Here is a 23,844-nt window from a genome sequence, read left to right as displayed (position 1 = left end):
CGCGGATGCAGCACAGCGTTAACATGCTCACTAATGAGGGCGCTACACTGCACTGCTAATGGCTTTGTTACAAGACAGTGACGGTAACGCTGATCCGCACACAGAGGACACCAGCAACAAGCACTCATCACAAAACCAGACCACAGAACGGAAAATTAGAAAAGGAAAATTGAAATAGTAAGGGATGGAATCCATACATTTCCACAATTCCTTCAGGCAAGTTGGCTGGAATCTCAGTCAGGCCTTTTCTCCGGCAGTCTATGATGTTGTAGTTGCAGGTGCAGGCGGCGGGGCAGATGGATGCCTGGGGGACGCATGCCCTTGGCTCCGATTGAGCGGCACCTGGGGAAGAGGAAAAGATGGAGAAATAACAGATCGCGGGGTGAATTGACTAAAGACAACACAAGGTTTAATGAGAGAAGCAAGCAAGAACGTAGAGAAAAAAACATCATACTTTCCGACAGTACTTACTGTAACTGTTATGTAGCTTTCATTCAAGACTATGAACAAAACACCTGGTGAAAATCATTTTTAATACAGCGCATAATCAGCAAAAACAGACTCCCTGTTGTTTTATTGTCTTTCTTTGCAGCTTAATGAAGAAAGGCTTTTTCTCGCGGTGTGTTTGCGTTGAAGTATATTCATCATTTGATTAATCGAGGGGGGTTTAATTAACAAGAGCTGAACGTGAACTTTTTCACCAATGAAGGTCCATTGAGAATCACAGTGTATACAGTTTGTTTATAAAACAACACAATGAAAAAGCCCTTAGAGTTTACGTCTATTAAATAGCCAATAATTGTATGTTAATTATTAGTAAATTTAATGAAAATATAGATAACAAAATTGAAGAGTTCCTTTTTTCAAGACAATTAAGCACATTTAAACCCTACTCAAGTGATTCTTAGATACCTACATACTGAAATCTGTTCAGGATTAAGGATAGTACAGCCCTTCAAACAAAAAAACATGTTCTTTCAACCTCATGTCATTCCAAACATGTACCTGACTCTTTCTTCTATGGAACACAAAAAATATATTTTGAGAAATGGCTTGCGTCCATATAATGGAAGTCAATGGGGGTCAATGTTGTTCGATTACCAAAAGTCTTCAAAATATATTTTTTGTGTTCTGCAGAAAAAAAAGAAATCATACAAGTTTGGAATGACATGAGGATGTATAAGTGATTTAGAATTTTTGGGGTGAACTATCAATTTAATTTCACAAATAAATTACTCACATAAAAAGATATTAAAGACTTTAACAGTTTAAATTAGGGCTGTCAATGTTAACGCGATTAATTTTTTCAGATTAGCGTGTTAAAAATATTTAACGCCTTTAACGCAACGTCCGTTTTTTCTGTCATCATTGTGTAGCGTTACATTATATAATCACGCTCTTATTTATATAGAGGCCTTAAAACTATTTAGGTGCGATTTGAAATGGTTGTATTGACATGTCCAGTATAGATTGACAGCTTTTGGCTGTGGAACACGGCTCAACGCAACACGACAACGGTCCCGTCTGGTGAACACATGGGCTAAAGGCTGCCTCAGAATCTGTTGGACAGCGCACCAGTATTAACTTCTCTTTCTTGCTTAAATGAACAAAAACACACAAGATTATGCCAGAAAGCACATTTTGTCTAGTATTTTAGCAAGCACACGAGTTCAATAAAGTCTTAAATGAATGCAAAGAGTAGTGAAAATAGGAAGTGCTTTAGACCTGCTTAGAGCGGAAGCTCTTAAAGGGGCCACGCTCTTAAACGTGCTGCTAATGTTAATCAAAGAACAAAAGAAAAGAAGAAATCAATGTGATTTTGCAGCTTTAATGAGGATTCTTCTGTATTTCCTGTATAAGTGTTTGAGAAATGTATTTATTTTCTGTATATTTCCTACCTGTCTAAGAAGGGCACACTTACTATATTGGGTTTGAATGGTAGAAAAAAATAGATATATTTAATTAAGACATCAGCCGCAAAGCCAACAATATTAGAATGTTGGCTTTCATTCATAAAATGATGCTGTTAAAGAAATGTGTTGTTTCTACATTAATTTGGAGATCAAATGTGAAATTATTAGAATGTAAAAGTATAAAAACATAAAAGCTGTGTGTGATTAGTTAGTTAATTTTTTTAATCGATTGACATCACTAAAATAAACATAAATACTGTATGTTTAATTTCACTATACGTGTGTGATTAATCGCACCTTTTTCGTGCGATTAATCGCAATTAAAAATTTTAATCTATTGCCAGCTCTAGTTCCGTAAATATACGGAAATCATACCAGTATTGCTATTCTGTGCGTTTTTGTTATTTTCCTGTTTATTACTGTAAATCTGCTTTAGAGCAATCTGTATTGTGCAGTATAAAGCACTATTTAAATGTAAATATGAGAGGATGTGCAAAATAGATTTGCATATTATTTTCTTTTATGCTAAAATACGGCCTAAAGGGAGCTTTAGGTAGACACGAGAGCAATAGCAAGAAAGACAAAAGGATGCAGAGAATACTGTGCCATACCTGTGCAGACAAATTCTTTTCTCTGAACATCAGGGACATTGAGACCTCTCATATGGGCGGGGGCCATGCACTGTGTGAAAGGGGCCAGCCCCCTCCTTTGCCGCAGCCAATCGGAGAGCCAGGACAGGTGGCAGTCGCAGTGCAGGTTGTTGGAGTGCAGGCGACTAGAGAGGGAGAGAATAATGAGGGTAAGTCAGTGAGACAGCATCAGATAAAGGTCAAAGGAGGTCTGTATATGTGACACGAGTGTTGAAGTGGATGATCAGTGAGAAATAGAGCTCCAATGTTTACTACACACTTGATATCATATTCCATCTTTCATGTACCATTTATATGCAAAAGAGGAGGACAACAGCTGCCAAGATCAAGTAAACAATCGCCGGGTGAATCTCTATAAAGCTTTGTTGACGCAGACTTTCGGATTGTAGCATAACCACCTTCAAGACCACAATAAAGTGCTCACAATCCCCCAGAGCCTACACCCTCATTTCATCAAGGTCTTCAACAATATGGCACAATTCCCAATAACACCGTTCACATCTTAATATAAATCTCTCAAGGACCATTACATGAAGGGTAGAAAAGACACAGTTCAATGAAAAAGCGCTGTCAGCAAACCAGAAGGCGCAGCTATACCGGTCACCAACGTCTGTAAATGAAATAACACTGCAAATCCTGTTCGATGGGCAAAAACTGCTCATTGACAATTTCAGCGGGGGGGTTTGACGGTTTTAATAGAGCTTTTCCTATTACAAATCCAGTCTCCGGCCCCCTGTCTTTGCGGATTAATTACAGATGAGTGGGATTACAGAGATGGATGACATGGGGAGCAGGGGCCTCGGCTGCCTCAGGTGTGCAGGGGATGAACGGAAAACGGGCACGGCGGGGAGGCTCAGCGCGCGGACCCTATCGACCGCGAAACGCAGAAAATGACTCCTTGTCTTGCTGAGGGAGTCTTCTTGCGCTTTTCATTTGTCTGGGTTATTGAATGGCAAGAACCAGGGGGTGATATCATTGGATCTAATTGAATGCACAAGGATAGCAAGTCTAAGGAGAGGAGAAGGTGAGATGGTGGGAAGGTGAGGTAAAACCAGACCCCCATCCTACTAAATTAATTACCGACATCTCTAAACATTTGATTTAATAAGTTGTTTTTACGAGCAACAAATTCAATACAGACATATCAGGGATATTAGAGACAGAAAATTCAATCCGAAGGAACCAGGTAGCAACGAGAGCTTGGCTGTGGATAATTCAATACTGGCCAGGGAGCGACGCGCTCGACCATCCGAGCATCAGCAAATTCAATCCTGCGTGAGGGGGCTGGCCTGTCTGATGGGCTGACTGATGCGAGGGAGGCCAGACTGCTCGACTGTGGAGCAGCTATGGATGGATCTGAGCGCAGGCTCTTGGGAGAGCGGTCGGCAATGCGGAGAGAGAGAGATAGAATGACTGATTGTGGTAGGAAGCTCCTAACATCTGCACCGGGGTTACAATAACCCCTAAGCCTTGTGTTCTAGACAGAGACTGTCTTCGGCCTCCCTAAAGCCAAACCCCAAAATCAGGCACAACTAGCGTTTACAACTGACATATTTCTTTATTTATGTCTCTACTAGTCCCCTGTAGGTCAACCACAGATGGGAACCATTCGGCGAGGTTTGGGGGCTGCGTAATTATTTGTATCAATTGTGGTTTCGGTCTGACAGCGCCAACGCTATGCAACGACACGGGCTTTGCTTACGAAAATCATCTCGACAGCTTCAACCAAGACAATGTCGGCTGCACAAACAGACCACCGCTTTGGCTACGAGAGCTTTGAAAACTGGCACGGCGTCACCACAGAGCCTAGAAAGGGGCTCAGAGCGATCAACAAATCCCCATAAGAAGACTACAGAACGGCTGTTAAACTCACTAAATGTAGATACATGTATATGAGGGATGATTGTATATGCGTGTCAAGGGGGCGGCGTCTTTTTGAAAAATAGTTAACACACTACTTTGACAATCCCCATAGGTAACATTATGTAGTAATACCATGTACACAAAAACGGTTTGGTACTTACAGTGTCCGCAGCTTGGGCATGTGGTTGAAGCTTGACAGCGGTATGAGTGTGATGTTGTTGTTGTTGAGAGTGCTAGAGTAAAAAGAAAAGAACAATGTTAGAAAAGGGCATTTACTTCTTTCAAGGTAAAAGATCACACACTGCTTTGTAAATAATGGCATTTGACGTGTACATGCATGCGTGCTCACTGAAGCACGTAAAAGGCCTTTGATGATGCGCACAGTCATAATTATGGACAGCAGAACTCTCTGTTTCCTGTCAAACCAGCTACAGTTCGGATTAGCGCCATTTAGCTCACCTAATCTTGCTTTCAATCAAACTCGCCCTATAACCCCAAACCCATCACACAAAGCCTTCTGCACGTCCACCTCTTGGAAGTATCTGGAAGTTCTCAATTTGGGATTTTAATGGTTCCTGAGTGCCGAGAAGAAACTGCAGAATTTTGACTACGTGAGCTCAGTTTACAATTTGGGTTTGGGGTCTGAATGGGTTCCTCCTAATGAAAGGTTTAATGACAGGTAGTTTTGGAACGACGCCTTCAAAAACCCGTAGTGTATTTACACTTTAAAGGGATAGTTCATCCAAAAATGAAATTTCTTTCATCATTTACTCACCCTCAGATTGTTCCAAACCTATAACCATATTTCTTTGTTCTACTGAACAGAAAAGATATCTGGAAAAATGTCAGTAACCAAACAGATCTCATCCCCAATTTACTGCCATAGTAGGGAAATAAATACTATGGCAGTAAATGGTGGATGAGATCTGATTGGTTACTGACATTCTTCCAAATACCTTTCTTTGTATTTAGCAGAACAAATTTATACAGGTATGGAACAATCTGAGGGTGAGTAAATGATGACAGAATTTTCATTTTGGGTAAACTATCCCTTTAACAAAATCTATGGTTGTATTGATGCGCTATTGCACCAGCTCTTGGTTACGGCTTGATAATTTAATCGAAACATTTTGGTAAACAAAATAATAACCTGCGTATGACCACAGCGTAAGACTATTTACCAATCCAATGATCAAATTTACAATCCCAACAGTGGAAATTTCCCAGCCTAGGTCCATTTCTTCAAAGTGGTTGCTATAAAATTGCACAAATCAGAGAAAACTTAATCCCTTGAAAATATAACATTCTTGTGGAACTTTAAATGATATCTGAATATTGATTTTGGCGGAGTTGCGTGGTGGAACACTTTATTATGAGTGATGGAAAATAGAAAACTAAATAAATGGACGGGAAAATTATTGTTATTCTACACATACACGCTCGCACGCAGTTCCACACAAATGACACAGGGTGAAGGAATCCCCCACGTGAGCAGCTGACCAAATCCGCACCAGAAAGCGATCCTTTTGTCAAGGTCGCTGCGGCTAAGAGGTTTCATTGCAGTTCTCTTCTGCACTATAAATATGTAAATAGAAGAAGCTCTGGGCAAGCCTGAAGGAGGAACGCCCTGGTAAAAGCCTGTATTACAAAACCATCTCAGGGAAAGTGCAATTTTCTCAGGAAGGACTCGCTCCTATCTGTAAGCTTGTGGTCTCTTGTTGAGTCATCCTCCAAAGTAGGCGGTGACGTGAGCGAAGAACAGAACAAAAAAGATCTCCATAATGAGAATCAGGAAAAGTCAAGAAGGCACATGTACAACTCTGCTTGTCAAAACAGGGAGAGAATCTACACAGTGCGCTGAACAGCTTGTGCTCTTTTGCTCATTCATATTTCAGCAATTGGTTTCCAGGATTAGAAGCACTGAGTAAAAATAATCTCATATAGATTTCATTCACCCAATTGTAGGAAAAGATGGAGTTGTACTGTGCACTGCAGTTGCATTATCAGGGTTTTTCCTGCATAGAGAAATTGGAGGCGGCCGCCTCCGTCCAATGTCGTGCCGCCTCAGGCTCCTACCAAATTTATGTTGTGAGTCTTCACAAGAAATGCTGCATGCATTTAACAGACTGTCATTTGTAACTGCAGTTGCGACATTACGCCACAGTGGAGGCGCTGTTTCGTTATCAGCACACTGAGGCACTAAAAAGAGTTGCAGAACAAGAGCCAGCCTGTGTTTCACGGCTGTTTGTTTTGGATCCAAGTACGTTTAATTTCTTGAAATTTCTTAAATTAACATGACGTACATCATTGTAATGTCTTTAGCTGTGCAGTTGGATCGCTGAACAGGTGTATACTGTACACAGCGAGTTCGCCAGTATGAATGCACATTGCGTTTAGAACAACTCGCACATGAATGACTCATTTGAACCGATTCATTTAAACTATTGAACTTTTCAGTCACTAGCGAATATAAGAGATCCTTTAATCATTAAAGTGAACCACAGAGAATGCAAGATGTGAATGAGCTTTGCTCATTTAGAAAGACTGGTTAATTCAGTTGGCTATTGTGGGCTGAAAAGTTAGTTGAAAATGATAAAAATGCTTAATTTGATTAAAAAAACATTTCTGTTTGGTTGAATAAAAGTAATGTTTTATATAACTTAATAATTGTCATTTTTATCTAATTTTGTTAGAACTTTTAATGTCAAACTCAAAGTCAATTTGGTTAAGCCACTTAAAGGTACGGTAGGCCTACGTGTGTGTGTACAAGATCAGGATCGCACCCCCTCGGCCTCACTTTGAGCCAGGAAAAACCCTGATTATGTCAGCTTAAAGGGATAATTCACCCCAAAATAAAAATCATCATTTACTCACCTTCGAGTTGTTCCATATCTGTTTAAATATCTTTGTTCTGATGAACACAGAGAAAGATATTTGGAAGAATGCGTATAACCAAACAGTTCTTAGACCCCATTGACTACCAGGGTAGCAAAATTACTTCGAAATATATTCTTTTGTGTTCAACTGAACAAAAAAAAAATGAAGACTGTAGGAAAGCAAATGGTTCTGGGGCACTTTTGACCACCATTTTAATTTTCCTACTATAGTAGTCAATGGGGTCCAGGAACTTGTCGGTTACAAGCATTCGTTCAAATATCTTTGTCTGCGTTCCACCAAACAATGAGATTTATACAGGTTTGGAACAACTAGAGAGTGAGTAATTCATAACATAATTTACATTTTTGGGTGAACTATCCCTTCAAACCTGACACGCTTGCTGCTAACAGTGATGACCTTCAATGCCCGCACCTGTTAATAATGACGTTTCTATGACTTCTGTTGAGCTATGCTTCAGGAACAAAGCACTGGACCAAGGGTCTTTAAAATCAACCCAGCGGAAGGATGCTATCTGGTACAAGACTGTTAAACCTCTCTTTATCCAACCCTCGACACTGCAGAGAGCCACCTTCTGCTGCAGCACCGCATGTTTCCGGTGGTCCGGTGTGTCTTTATGGTCCTACTTTTTTCATTTCTGGCACTTTTAAATGATTACTTTTAAATGATTCCACCTGTGTCGCCTTGCGGTTGTCCATAAATCAAAAACACGTTAAAGAAAAATCAACTGCTGCAGGGGAAGGACCGCATCCACCGTGTCTCCAGAGAAGGTGCATCCAAGCCGAAACTTAATAAAGTCAATGCTTGATCCTGGGAACTGCCACACAGTAAAACTTGACTGTTTAGCTATATGATTTTATTCAAAGCTCTTTTGATGTAGGAGTCAATTGAATTGGGCAGCCGTTAATTGCTCACAACCCTCGCACGGGGGAGCGTCTAAGAGGGGCACATTTTAATTTTGGTCGCCTTTTCTCTACGGTGCTGTGTCAAGAAAGCTTTCCCACAGTTGCGAAAGGATGGAAAGTGGGGCCTTGAGTGCTCTTAGACTTTCTTTAGGCCCTCATTAGCGGGACTTGGAGAGGGTCTCCGGATACTTCACTCCAAAAAGACGGCGGCGTTTTCAGAGCCAGAGCATTTTGAATCAAGAGCAGTTGTTTCGATGGATGCGGGGTTGGGGGGGAGGGGTGTATCGACTGAAGTGCTACCGGCATCTGACTTAGTGGCATTCACTTCAGGAGGACAGACAGGTTATTTCAAATGACAGGTTTGAGAAACCCAAGAGCTCTTCCTGTGTGTGCGTATGTGGAGAAACATCTCACACTGACCTGGCAATTGAACCCTCTTTTATTCTTTGCCTTGAAAGTGGTGAACGTTTTATGAACTAGGGTAGATTGCCCAAGTTTATTTGTTTATAAAAAGATGTGAGGCAAATTATAGATGCGAGATGTCGCCATGGTTCTGTGGTAAAGCAGAATTGCTAATACAACACAGCGAGTGTGCAACGCAAGCATCCTACTGGGCAAATGTTACTTTACAGGCCAGCCCCGTGTCAGGCCCTTCAGTCAAAATAAATGATCAAAGTGTCTCCAGATGGAGCCCGATTTTATTACCAGCGCTCAGTCTCCTCCACTTGTTGCAGTGCGACGGAATTCAAGCGAGCGGGGTGGAAATGTTTGCCTTTGTTTTGCTTAAAGCCAAGAGCACAAAGCCGCAATCAGATGTTCCTTCGCTAATTCAAATAAACCCGATGAGGATAAACAGAGAAATAACATGATCGGCTGTGCATAATCCCATCCATGTGGTTTGTGTCTAAGTGTGTGCTTATTGAAGAACAGTCTGGCATTTGAAACTGAAAAAAAGGTTTACACCCAGTGGAGGGAAGTTTCATTTCTCTTTTGAGGGCAAGAAATGGCTCTCCGTCCCTTGACGATGCAGCGTGAAAGAAACAGGTACTACACCAAATACAGACACGCTTCCCCTGGCATTGATGAGGTCATTATAGCTTAAATGAGGAAAGATTGAATCTAAGCCGTTCCGTCGGCCTACCTGTTTTTTTCTGGCCATCCAGGAGCGAATGATTAATTGTGCGCAAGGGTCCGACTGCTGAAACGCACGATTTCCAGCCTGCACCCCCCTCCCTCCCCATCTCCCCCAGCTTCGGCGAGACCACACGAAGATAACGCAATGGGGCCATGTCTGGTAGCAAGGCAATTTCCTGTGCTTGAAAGTGCTGTTTGCGAGCTAATGACAGCTCTCTCCCCCCACCACTCCCCTAATCCATCCTCTCATTTAGCCATCAGCTTGCCCTTTCTCCGCCTGCCTGTTGTCTGTCACATAAAGACTCGTCTATTGACTAAAGACAACCTTTCAATCAGGCCTTGCAGAAGTAAGACTGATTTGTCCGGAGGGAGGCCGGCCGCTGTAAGAAATTAAAGATGCATGGAATATCTGAATCCAGTGAATCTGTTCTCCAGAGCTCCCACTGCGGGACCACCGCCGCACAGCTATCAGTCCAGAGGACATGTGTTAAACCTGAAAAGTACTGATGTTTTTTACGGGAGCACAGGGGTTAGAAATGATTAGGATAAGGGGTTGCATGGGCCGAAAAAGAGCAGAGCGCAGTTTTATCATTGCCAAGAGGAACATTCAAAAGGCTTTGCTCTGAGAAAATGGTGTTGCGAAAACCGCCAAACCGAAAGCCACGAAAAACAGAAGACGATCTTTTTTGACCCTTACTTATGAAATACACAATGTTTCATTTTTAATACATTAACATTTCGATCAAACTCCTACTTTATCCCCCCTAAGAACGATCCTGGGATGTTGACGTGACCACAGAAACGTGATAGCCTCTCCCAGTCAGCATGTTTCCAAGTTCTTGAGCCTGACGGCCTGGCATTTTCTAACCAGGATTAATACCCTGCTTCTTCACGCTTCCCTACACAATCAACTTTAGGTCTAACAACACACAGCAAATACAGAGTAGGTTTACCATTAAGGTCCCCCGGATTTGTATTTCATGGCTTGCCACTGAACTCCAAGCGAAAGTCTTTGTAAATGCAAAGTGTAGAAACATTATCAAATAGTGTTCATGGTTAGGACAGCATCTGCGGACTTAAAAGTACAATAATGCTTTTGGTGAGACCAAAGTATGATGAGCATCGACAATCCCTGTGTAAGCCACAGAGGGAGCGCGAGTCCACGCTTTAGTCTACGCTAAACTCACTTTAGTTCGAGCAGCAAAGTCCATGCCAAGCTGTCTAGAAAAATGTGCCGCACGCACATTGACGAATGACAGCATTTGGCAGGAGGTGAGAATGTGGTAATGTAAAAATTTGGGCCCTCTTATCAATGCACGCTAGGAAGGAGTCACCTTCAGGAGATGGCACGGAAATATCTCTGCTCATAAAATATGACACAGCAGGACATAAAAAAAGTCACATGATTTGACGTTTGATTCAGAGTCAGACTTTTCTGCACAAAAGTGGTTATAAAATATTCAGAGGTTTCAGAGCTGGAGAGAGTGCTATTTGTGTGTGTGCAGGCTGAGTGGGGCATAGGGAGTTTCCAAATTGGTGTTGACTCTCTTTTTACATTAAACCACATTTAAAAAACTGGCCCTGAAGGACATTTTAGATTTTTTGTTATAGATTATCCAAAAGAGACACATTTTTAAAGACTTATTACACAGAAACAAAATGTATCGTAACAAGATGTGCTATTGCGCCTCGGCTGAAAAATAAATCTGTTTCAACATTACCAGTTGGATGATCTTTATGGTCTCTGTGGCCATATGTCTGTTAATGAAAATGTTGTTTTTCTATCGTTGAACTTAAGACACTTTTTATTATATTAATAGTCTTCTGTAATCTCAAATGTTTGAAATGTTTCAAAAATGTCACTCCTGTATTTCTTTCCGTGTTTATCCCCCCAAAAAATGTTCTGCGTTGATTTTGTGTTGGACTTCATATATAATGTGAGAAAGCCTATAATGTAAAATAATAAATTATTCACACACTATATTACACGTAGTGTGAAACACTACCCTTCCAGTTATTAAAACACCAACTTCAATTTCACAAATGTAATAAAAAAGGTGTAGACCACGCGCTGTTCACCTCGTATACATTTAAAGTAAGATGAAAGATAAGGAGGCCTGATTATGCGTGCCATTATAAAAAATAATAGGAATCTTCTAATCAGGCGAACAGAGTCGTGCACTGTGTAAGACATGACAAATAACCAAAGGGTGCTCCCTATTAAGAAGGTTTAGGTGTCGTGCAGATGGCAAACTAATCAGCGTGCTGCCTACCGCACTTTCTTCAGCTCATTGACATGCAAGTCACGTCTCGTGTGAGAAAATGTCCGAGATAGCTTTGAAGTCATTAGTTCAGTCATTAGCGCAGTTATGTTAAATATAAATTACAATTCATCAGCAGAAAGGGCCGATCATTAATTCTGTGTAGTTTGGCAGGCGTTAAATCACTGGCAGTCATTTAGTGGTGGAGGAGGGTTAGCCACAAACTGTTCTCTCTAATCTCAGCTCTGATCACCATTTCCAAATCTGATGGAAGTGTTTAAAAACCTCTTCATGCTGGTATTTCGTTGGTATTTAGAGCGATCGCCCAAATCTACCCAACTGTGCGTGATGGGAGAGGACGCTCAAATCTCTCAATTATGTCGCAGTGCAGCATCTCTTAATAGGCCTTTAACCATCATCAGGATTAAAAGATTCACTTGGCTTTTGAAATTATGCTTACCAAGGCCTATTCCTCAAACAATGCATTTAGCGTAACTCCTGTGTGTTCTGCATCGCATATGGCTTTTGAAACAAACACATATTTAGGTAACATTTTATAAATGTCCGTCAGTCATTGTTGCCTTAAATACGTCAAAATACTTACGAACGTTTTAAAAATGTCACATTCTTTCTCATGATCCCCCTTATTTTTATTCTGCCACTGTGCTCAAATGTTTAAATGTATACACATACGTTGTTTTATATGAAAAACATTCAGTGTTCCTAAATGTGTAAAACCCCCACAGTCATTCTCCACTACCATCCCATTGACCATCATGACATCAAAAACACTTGATTTACTGTCATCTTTCTTAGAGGTGGTACAAGTTGGACTAGAAATGGGGGTAACGCAGGGGGGATGGAGTCCAGGGAGTCAATTTCAAGGGGGGGCAGAGTTCCACCCCGAAATTTAGAAGATTTTCATCTTTTATGCATCTTTTACTTTCTGCATCTATGTATGGCTCCACAATTGGTCGTATTTTAATAGCGATAATGATTTCTGCCCTCCACGATTAATTAGGCATAATCTTGGCAATATTAACGTGTTACAGTGGCAATAGCAAGCACTAAACATCATCATGATATGGTCAGAAATGGTTAATTTATGGGGGGGGGTACAGGTGAAGTTCTAGATCTGACAGAATAATCGTGATTATGAATCATGATTAAAATGTTAAACAAAATAATCCTGTTTCAATTTCACCCATTATCTTGCATCCCTACGTCTAGGGTCTAAAAATATCACATATGTCCCCACCTTGAGCCCCCCCCAGTGAATCTCATAATTTCCACCACTGGGTACAAGAGACGCGTCTCATTAAAACTGTCGTTTACACCAAGACTGGTTTAATAAATCAGTTGTAACATAAAGGTTAGCCCAGGTTGCAATATACAGCTAATGCTATAAAACAGATGTGGAAACCATTACAATTGCATTGAAACTCATTGAAGCATTACTACTTGCGGTGAAACGGAAACATGCTGCTGGACCTCAAGCAATGAGCAATAGCCTAATTTCACCATCAATTTCCTAAACCTGTCATATTATCACACGTTCGCTCCAAGAGCAATCTGAATCTGAATCTGATAACCCCGTTCACACTGGATATTGAGAAATGAAAGTGAGCTATATGTTGGAGCTTGTTTACTGGCTTTGATACGGTTTCACCGGCAGACCTGTGTTGCAGTAGGGTAGAAAGACGACTCAATCAGCAGGAATGTGATGTGTATTCATGTTCTGCCGCTCTCCTCGGGTCCCAAAGGTCTTTGGTAAAATCTAGGGACGCCCTGTATTATTAATGAAAATTGATTCCCGGCTTATTCACACTTTCCTGTGTGAAAGTGTTTTACAAGGTCATTTTATGCTGTGGTCGTGCAGGACACACCATGAACATTCAGCTTGCTGTTTTTCCATCCCTCCTTAATGTCATCTCTAGCTCTTCGATCGCTCTCTCCACCTCTCGCAAGGCTGGCGGAAAACTTCTCCCTGCCTAATAATGATGTAACGCTGTGCTACCATGCTCTCGGGAGCCAGGAATTAATGGAGGGGGTTGCTTGGCTCCAGGTCCCCAGTGATCGCGCTCATTTGGAGGATGAGGTGGGCACTTAGCGCTCTGCCAATTGGCTTGATGGAGATGCGGCGGTTGGACCCCCCTCCCCGTGTCTCCTGCTTTCGATATCCTACATGATTTCAGGTTCAGATTGGGTATCCCCACGCTATAAAAATACCCACAAAGACATTAAATCTCTCCCGTGTTATCAAGCATCTACTCTGAACTCTTGACTTAAAGACCTGCTGTTGCATCTCTATGTGGTTTGAGCTGTAAGATTATGGTTAAAGAAAGAATGACTTCAGATATGTGTATCTAAATGAGTCGAATGCCAGTTTAAAGTAGGAAATGTCATTCTACACACATTACACACACATTAAACAGATGCGCCAATGCACAGTGTGACCGTACTTAAACGGTAAGGTGCACCTGGTGACAAGACGGAAAGTCAAGACACTTTTTGTAGCGCACCAATGCAGCACAGGATGACAAACGAGCAACTTTCCTTGTCGCACAGACAGTCACATGCTCACACACATACACAGACAACACCGGACAGGGTGACACTAGACTATGCGCCACAAGTCCACACGCAACACAGTCCTTCGAGAACAATCAGAAAACACACAGAGTGAGAGTCAGAGACAGCAGAGGAGTGAAGAGAGGTGAGGAAAGGACCCCGCAGAGCGGGCAGGAGGGGGACTTACAGTATCTCCAGATCGCGCAGGGCTCGGAAGGCTCCATCTTCGATGCAGCTGATGTGGTTGCTGTCCAGTTGCCTGCAGATGAGAGACAGGAGTCAGAAGCAGGTCTGCAGACGAGCGGGGGGCTGAGAGGAGGGGAGATGGGAGGAGGAGAGGGTGGACGGGGGAGTGGTGGGGGCTGCAGGAGGGAGACAGACACACTAACACACACAAACGCGGGATCTGGTATCTACTCTCCTCTTCTCCTCACCGCAGTCAGGATAAAGGACCGGCTGGCTAAAAGTGGCCTGTCTGGCTATAACCTCTCTCTCTCTCGCTCTCTCTCTCTCTCTCTTTCTCTCGCTCCACACTGCTGAGCGTGGGGGCAAAAAGAGGTAAGAGAGAGAGAACGAGCAGGAGGTGGGCTATAGTGCACAGCCCAGCCCGTCTGTCAGTTCTCTGTAAATATTAATTGCATTTTCTCCCCCTCCCCAGCCTTCTCCTCTTCTTTTTTTAAAGTCAGAGAGGGAGTAATTTCATTACATTAGAGCACCCAATCCATTACAAGCTTTTACCGGCTCTGTCACAGAAACAATTTCATTAAGGGAAGGGGGTTCGTAAATCAAGCGGGGTCACGGCGATGGACGAGCAGACGTGAGGGGCGCTTCTTTCTTTTGCCTTTTAGTCTAATTTGCAGACTTTGGTTTCTCCTGATTAACCCTGCCCCTCCCTCTTCCCGTGGTTTTGAATGAGGCTTGAATAAAGAACCAGGAATCTGAATGCCTTTCTTAAGTCATTTGTTTGGCACACGGGGCTCCGGTGACATCTGACCCGTGACACGAACGGTGCCTTTGCATCTTTAGAGACGTGTATTTAGGGAGCATCACCGCAATTGCTTTCTTTCTCTTGATCCATTATTAAAAGACATGCATCTGTTTCTATAAGAGCTGACAGAACAGACTAAGTGGGAGCCACCCACGGCAGATGCTTTATACATCACTATGTATTTTAAATAACCTGTTTGTGCAAAAGTAAAATGTTGGGTGTATTATAATGCAAGTTAGTTTTGAATCACATTTTATATGCGATATATATTATATGATATATGCGTGTGTGTGTGTGAAACTTTCTGTGAAAAAACATATCAACGTCTGTGTGTATTTATGTATGTATAAGGGTTGGACTAAAAAATATGAACACCCATTGTTAGGCTAATATTACTTGTGCAGGCTATCCCTTTTAAAAATAAAGGTGCTTGAAAGGTTCTTCACAGCGATGCCACTGAAGAATCGTTTTTGGTTCCACTAAGAACCAAAAAATCATCTCTTTCTTATCTTTTTATAATCTGAAGAAAAAAAAACCCGTTTGTGAAACAGAAAGGTTCTTCGGATGTTAAAGGTTCTTTATGGAACCATTTAGACAAACAAGGTTCAACTATGGCATCGTGAAGCACCTTCATTTGAGTGTATTGTGAAAAAAGACACATTGCGGACATCTTTTGTTATTTCATATGGTCTATAATATGATAGCTCCATCCAGAATTACAGAGCCAGACTGTTCATTTAACACACTGTTTGACATACTGCAGTGTGGATCATCAAACATGTGTAATATGACCATGTGGATCTCTAGGGTCAAACCACTTTTAACAAAGATAATAATAATCACAGTCAAGGGTGAATAGAGGTCTTGAATGCACTCGAGTAAATGAGTGTGCCGTGTGTGCGAATATACAGTATGTGTGTTTGCCGAGTGTTTTGAGAGGTGGGACATGGTAGTGATGGGTAATGAAAGTCCCAGTTTTAATTTTCCTGCTCTAATTAAATTGGCCTTTAATCATCTCATTCATGAGCCGTATTGGCACTTTTGGGGCTCCAGTCCTGCCAGTGTCCCATCTGGAGTGCACAATACAAACACAAACAGACATGTGTATTTCTACCGGTTTACTAGCCTGTCAATCTGTCAGAGTCAGATTGATGCTGACCGGACGCCGCATGGCCGTATTTCATTCATGCTCGATATCTACCGCAACAAATGACTGTAGAGTTGTTCAAAAAATGAATCTCCCAAAGTGGAATTCATCTCAAAAGGACAGCCTCAGTTTGTATGGTTGTCCCAGTGAGGAAGTTTTCTAGAAGAATCTTGATTGGCTCTTGTGGGTTCAGCTTTCATGCACATCCCTCCCTGTGCTGAGCCTGAGGTGCGGTGTGTCCTAACACCAGCAGCATACATCAAAAGCCAAGCTCTGCCGTCTGCTAGGTGTAGGAGCTCGTAAAGCAGCCAGCGACCGCACCTCGCCCTCACGGCCATAATTCAAACCCACGCACAGTCACAGCGGCATTCTGGGTAGAGGACCATGAAGCAGGAAGGTTTTTTTATTAGCACCCAGATGAGAGCCTCCCACATGGGGACAAAAATGAAAGTGTCCGTGCATCTGCACTAAAAAACGGTTTACTGAATATGACGCAGTGCAGACAATTGGCAGGATTCTCTCAGTCCTTGTTTCAGGTGACCATCGTAGGTCTTTTCATCCACCATGAATATGTTACGAGTCGACATCTTAATTTCCAGTAAATTCGCTTTCCAAAACTGATATAATGGAATCCATACCCCTGCTGGCACAAACACAGTGTTGATACAGAGCTCATCAGATGCAAATCTGTGCGCTTCCATGAAAAGACTCACAGGGCATATGATGAGGTAATCTACGACATCACCTGCACATGCGCTTGACATGGCCGGCACAGCATGTCTGGTAAACAGTAGGAGGCCATAAACGCAGACTGAGATATTGTGTCTGCTTTAATAGGGTGCAACATAGACTTTTGTTAGCTGGAGGAACCATCTTCACCATATTAACCAGATGGCTCATCTATAAAGAGCGCAGGCTGCTTGCTGGAGGCAGATGCTGACTCCAGCATGCGGCGGCCAGTAAAACCGTTGAGATGTGAGGACAATTTGAGAGATAGAAATTCAACCTTCCCTCGAAGCGTGCACAGCCATTTTCAAACAGAGGACATTAGGGTAGAAAAAGCATATGAGAAAATCAATTCGTTCCTGGAACGGTGCCTGGCAGTTTTCTTCTCCTTCCCAGTTAAGAAAAAAATTAAGGGCTGGAGTATTTCAACAATTAAATCAAGAGTCACCTTGCCACGCATTGCAGAAGCCGGTGGGAGAGAAACCGGGAGGCAGTGTTGCCGACGTACAAATCGGCACTTCTATATCAACCCTTGTTAGCTGCTTGCTTCTCTACAAGCCCCTGGCTGGACAAATGAGTCTCGCTGACCTGCTCCTCTCGTTCATCCATCACAGTGTGACGGTGCACACGACAGTGATGTGATGAGTGCTCAAACACAGTCGAACACTAGAAACATGACTGTCGGAATGGCAGGGGAAAACATGTTTCACAGTACAGTATACCTTGTGTGAGGACTGTGAAAACACATATTTGACGAGTCTCTTATTGTAAAGCATGTTCGTAATTTTAAAGGAAAAATGTAAAAAAGCTTCAGTTAAAACCAGTTTATTGGTTACCCAACCAATTTTTACAGTTAAAAATACAAGTCATTGTAAAATGTACAGTAAAAAATGACTTTCCCATAACTCTCCTTAATAGAATATATGGGAATATAGGAAAATAAAATGCGATATATTAAATGCTACATTCCATATACTGGATTTTTCCAAAATGTCTGAAGTATTATTCAATATATTGCAATAGATTTAAGATTTTATGTATTTTCAAATAAATGACTTAATATACTGACAGGTATAAGAAAGTGATATTTTCTTTGCGACTCAATTTCAATAATCATGTTTCATCTTCTATTTGTTACCAGTTATGTATATTAGGTTGTTTCATGTTATATAGTGTTGTTGAATTAATCTTAATGCCATTGTTTTGTGTCACATGTGTCACTGTGTATATACAATGTGCACCATACGAGTTATCATTTTTATCAGTTAATTAAAAACATGATTAAGAATGGTTAAATATACAAAAATAGTGCCAATCATACAATTTTGCTAGGATAATTTTTACAACTGTCACGTTTTTACAGTTTTTACAAAGACATTTTCTACTGTAAAAACTGCAGTTTTTTTACAGTGCACTATTTTAAGTGTCTGCTAAATGGCTAAATAGAAATGTTGAAAACCAATGCATCACAAAATTGCGCTAGTTGTTATGAAAAGTTATGATGTACCTTATTTACAATTGCATAAAAAGTACAAGTAAAAAAAAATTTACTGTGTAAACTCAACAAATAACACATTACTTTACCACATTTCCCCAATACTGTTCATGCACATCTGTGTGCGTGTCTACAGAGATCCATTGACCATTATAGATGAGTGATGGTGTCCCTGCTGCCTGGGATTTATCTGACAGAGGCCAATGAGGTCAGGGTTGGTATTGACAATCAGTTAACTCAATCTGACTGCAGCGGGTCCTGGACACACACGTTCATGCATACACATGCTTACACAATACATGCTATTCCTATAGTGTGCGTCTCTCCAAAATACCTAAACACTTCCCAGAATGAAAATGAAACAGAAAATGATAATGATCTCTAAACATCTAAAAAAGTTGATTGCTTGGATAGTCCACCCAAAAACTCAACCTCAAGTTGTTCCAAACCTGTATAAATGTCTTTGTTCTGTTAAACACAAAGAAAGATATTTGGACGAATGTTAGACACCATTGACTACCATCGTAGAAAAAAGAATGATCTGTAAAACACAAAAGAAGATATTTTGAAGAATTTGGGAAAACACACAGAACCTTTGTCTACCCCAGAAATGTCCGTTGCTAACATTCTTCTAAATATCTTTCTTTGTGTTCAACAGAACAAAGAAATTTATACAGGAACAACTTGAGGATGAGTAATTCATGACAGAATTTCAATTTTTGGGTGGAGTGTCCCTTTCAAGGTTAAGAGTTCAAATCTAAGAAAAGAGGATCTATGAGCTCATGTTTATGTTACTCCAGATGGACGGGTTGTAAATAACTTCTTGCTAGTGATAATATAAAAAAAATGATTGCTTGAGAAATTTAGGTTCTCCAGTGTCTCGCACCTCTCTGCACTTTAACATCTGACTCAGGCCACAGTGGGAAATGCTCTGTCTTTATATGAAAGCTGGTATCAGATACTACGAGGAAACCGTCCAGAAACTTCACTGAACATTCAAGTCTGGGAATGCTTAAAAAGGTTACGGTTGCATACCACAAACAATCTCTCGCTACAAACAGAGTACGTGCTCCATTAAAAATGACCTCAACTTTGCGGCCCTAATTCATTAGAGGGAATTATCGAAAAGCTGGTCCCAGGATTAGCTTTGAACGAAACGCAGTTAAGCTGCAGAGAGCAGTTTATTGTTGTAGGCTTGTATTAGAGACTGCTGCTGACTTTTTTTTGTTTAGTTCTTGAAAGTAGGGGAGCCCACTACTACTGTTGTCAAATAAGGCTTAGTTCATTTGTTGATGCTTTGTTCTTTTGTACATTCAATATTTGGTACAGTTACAGCACCTTGAGTCCAATTCCTGAATAAGTAAGCGAGATTTATCAGAAGCCATTACTGTAATTGCAAATGGCCGTGGAACATTACTCACCTGCAATATCCTGAAGATATTCATCTTATTGAACCATACTGATTAATTGAATTTTCATCAGCGCTAAGCTTATTAACTGTTATGACAAATGATGCAAGACGCAGGGCACCTAACACATTTCTTCTGAAAATTCAGTGAGAGAGATTTTCATCTTTCATTTCACTTATACGTCTTTGAAATAAAAGGCAAGACTTGTTAAACGCAGAGGACGACTTTCCCGTTTGCCGTTTGATCTATTGATGTGGGAGTTTCACATCTTATCTCTGCAGTTCAGGGAAAGGGAGAGTTTACTAGAGCCTTTTTTAACTGTACCGCCAACGTACCGTCATGCAAACTAATGCAACTAACCGGCTAATGGTTGCTAGGGGAGATGAGGGAGGAACACTTACAGGTTCTTGACGGCGGTGATCCCTCGGAAAGCCTTACGAGGAATTGCCTGGATCAGATTCTCGCTCAGGTCCCTGGAGAGAGAGAGAGAGATAAAGAGAGCGAGATATTAGGATTTGTTTGAAGGCACTTCACATTTCGGGTAAAAAGCGTCTCGGAGAAGATGGACGGTTCACGGCCGCCCCGCTGGAATGATACTCCTCGGCTTTGAAGTCGAATACCAAATTGTTCTACTGACCATAAATGTCACATCTTCCTTTATTCGTCTGGCCTTTTATCACTCTGTCTGCGTGCGCGTGTGTGTGTGTGTGTGTGTGTGTGTGTGTTGAGTGTCTTTAATGAAAAACATTTCTAAAGCAGTTCTTTGTAATGAAAGGTTTCATAGCAGCCTTGCTTTATCCCTGCAGAAAATGCAGCAATCATGCACATTGAGTAACCCGAGAAGGTAAAAAGACAAAAAACCAAAGCATAAAATGAATGCCTGGCTTCTTTAATGCTCGCTTATGAGCCGAATGATGTTTGACATGTCACAATGGTTTTGCTTAACTTTATTAAGCTTGTTTGTTTGTAGGCTCACGCTGGCAAACATAATTTGAAAACCAGAACGCAATTACTGGCCAAGAAGGAAACAAATGAGATATGGAATATCTGCCCCGCTAATCAGAACGTCTGCTCGCGAGTCACGCCTGCTACGTATAACACGGACCACCACGTGGGTTAACCTGCCTGACCTTGCTACAACCAATTTTACTGATAAACAATCAGGCTTGGATCCAAACACCGTGAGGAATTCTGCCAGGGCTTATGCGTGGGACGTAATGATGTATCAACTACGGTACTGCCAGCAATTTCCTCTTAGGAGTATTAAAAAACTTCAGTTATAATCCCCTCCCCCACGTCCCCCCTGTTCAGAAATGGATAAGTGTGTTTTCTTTCGCTTTTTTCTTAAACCAATCAAGTTTTATTACAGCAAAAATCTTAATAACCATGTTATGCTTTGCAATAAGGGGATATGGTATTTCATTTAACTGTTCTTGATGGTTTCTGACGTGTTCTGCAATTCTCTGTTTTCTTTTCAAGCACTCTAGGTACTTTCCTCGCTTGATGTGAACATCATGTTCCTTTGTGTGTCCTACAAACTACGCGGCGCATTGGCGTATGACAGTAAAACGCTTAACTCATAACATCCCATGTTCATGCGCCACGGAGTGGGAAAACACAACCGCTGTTTACACTATCATCACGCTGGGAAGAGAGAACGTATATCTTCGCAACCTCCCCGTTGCTAACCCGCCATCTTTGAAGGTCTAAATGCAAAACAGATAAGATGCAGCATCGGAAACTTCTCTCAGGCTTTGATTTTGAATTCTTTATCAATGGCACCGTCTTCGGTTGGCGTAGAGCGCAGCGTAGTACTTTAAAGCACTTCCACTGCTAATAAATGTTTTATTGCTTTGTTTACTCAGTGGAACCATTTTCATTATTTCTACAAAAAGGCAAATTGTCCCTGCCAAATAATGGCACTTATGTAGCGCAATCAGTCTCTGTGGTGATCTTGTTGAGAAGCGACGGAGAAGACAGCACCCACAGGCATTGGGTTGAATAAGATAATTTCTACTGAAGAATTACTTGAAAGTATAAAGAGATATTCAAGGTTTATGAGATATCCAAATCACACTGCCAGGAAAAGTTGCGACGTACTGTACAGATGACACACTTTGCTGCCATATCAATTACTTACAGATGATGAACCAATCTATATGACTTTAGAATGACTACAAGCTTTCCAAAGTATCCGTATAATCGCAGGTCAATTTTCAATTCAGTTAATTGCAGGGATGCATGACTTTTCAGTTCACTCCATAAATTCTCCTCTGCAATGTGTTTGGAGGAATATATTGATTTTTACAGCAAAATTGAATTGAACTCGCTGCTGGTATACACCGGGATCATTAGCGTCAAATTGGGCATCTTAACGGATGCTGAGCTGAACGCTGTAAGTTAAAGACACAGATTGAAAGCAGACGTGTAGCAAAACATTGCTTGTTAAAGGAGAGGGCAGCATCGGCCCCCTTCCTCCAGCAATCTGCTTGCAAATTTTATTAATTTCATTTGGCTTCGGCCCTGCTCTCGCTGACTGTCAGGATGTCTGCCATAAATCTCCCTTTGATTCCATTACGGCTCCCATGTCCAGACAACCCGGCAACGCCAAAACATATTACAGATAACCGCTCAGCAACACGCAAGGATATGAGAGCGAAGCAGCATGGAGGATCTAACCTAAAAACACACACAAACTGCATCACAAACACACACGCGTTTGTTAGTCTAGACTGACACTAGATTTCCTTAAGGAATACTTGCAGGTCATCTTAGAACAGTGTACACTGCAAAAAATGACTTTCTTACTAAAGGTCTTTGCACATACAGTCCGAAATTTTCATATGCGTTTTTTCGTATTTGGCTCTCGTTTGTACGGTGTCTCTGAATTGTTAAAAAAGGCCATTCAAAATGCTTGACGGATGCGAAAAACGCAGAAAATCTAACCCGGTCCGAATTTTTTATGACGGACGAAAATATCGGAGGCAGTGTGTAAATGTGATTGACACAACGTGAGGTCGTATTTATTTTTTAACGTGCGGAAATTTCGGACGCAAATTTCGGACTCACAAGCAAAAAAATCTGCCAATGGGGTAAGCAAAATAATCTTGAATTGAGTGACTAAGAAAAAGGTAAACCTTAATTCAAGATTATTTTTCTTACTCCATTGGCAGATTTTTTTGCTTGTTTTAAGCACAAATTCACTGAAATTTCATATTTTTTTACTAAAAACGAGACTTATTTTCTTAGGTCAGTTTGCTCATCAAGAAAAGGCATCTTGATTCAAGCATTTTTAGACATTTCTACTGGAAAACAAGAAAAAACGACTAAGAAAGTTATTTTTTGCAATAAATAAAGCTGTTTCGGTATTTTTATAATACCAAGCACAGATATTGTTTTCAGTTATGATGTAGTCCGATAAAACAAATCTTTCTTAGAATTTTTTCTTGTTTTTCCAGTACAAATATCTAAACATTCCTATATCAATTTACTTCAGTAAAATGAAATAAGATAAGATATTAAAACCTGTTTTCTAAAAAAAAAGACGTTTTTGCTTATGTTTATGCTTAAAAATATCTGCCAATGGGTTAAGAAAAACACAAATTACGTTTTGCCTCATAACAAAGAACACTTCAAGCTTAATGTTTGTTATTTTTTTGTCTCGTTTCAAGAACAAACTCATACTATATCCTTATTTACTTCATTTTCATCATTGACTATCATTCTGCTTCTTAAGTGAAAATATCATGATTTAAAAAAGTAGATATTTGCACAAAATTAATAGAAGGAATTTCATTTTTGCAGTGTAAAACGGCTATGTACAGATCAATAAACACAAATCAATTTGCAATGAAGATCCATCAGGATTCGAGATGTACATTTTCTGG

At 41.0% G+C, this 23,844-nt stretch overlaps 1 protein-coding gene across 1 annotated transcript in view; it reads right to left on the bottom strand.

Moving 5' to 3' along the window:
- Nucleotides 1-23,844, bottom strand: part of slit3 (slit homolog 3 (Drosophila)) — a 150,311-nt gene that overhangs the window by 51,241 nt on the left and 75,226 nt on the right. The window contains 5 exon segments of the mRNA XM_057348920.1: nucleotides 198-342; nucleotides 2,525-2,688; nucleotides 4,588-4,659; nucleotides 14,380-14,451; nucleotides 20,359-20,430. Coding sequence (XP_057204903.1) covers nucleotides 198-342; nucleotides 2,525-2,688; nucleotides 4,588-4,659; nucleotides 14,380-14,451; nucleotides 20,359-20,430 — 525 coding nt within the window.

The sequence above is a fragment of the Triplophysa rosa genome, linkage group LG13, assembly GCF_024868665.1.
Source record: "Triplophysa rosa linkage group LG13, Trosa_1v2, whole genome shotgun sequence".
Taxonomy (NCBI): Eukaryota; Metazoa; Chordata; class Actinopteri; order Cypriniformes; family Nemacheilidae; genus Triplophysa; species Triplophysa rosa.
The sequence above is the reverse complement of the archived record's forward strand: the minus strand, read 5'-3'. Positions and strand labels throughout refer to the sequence as shown.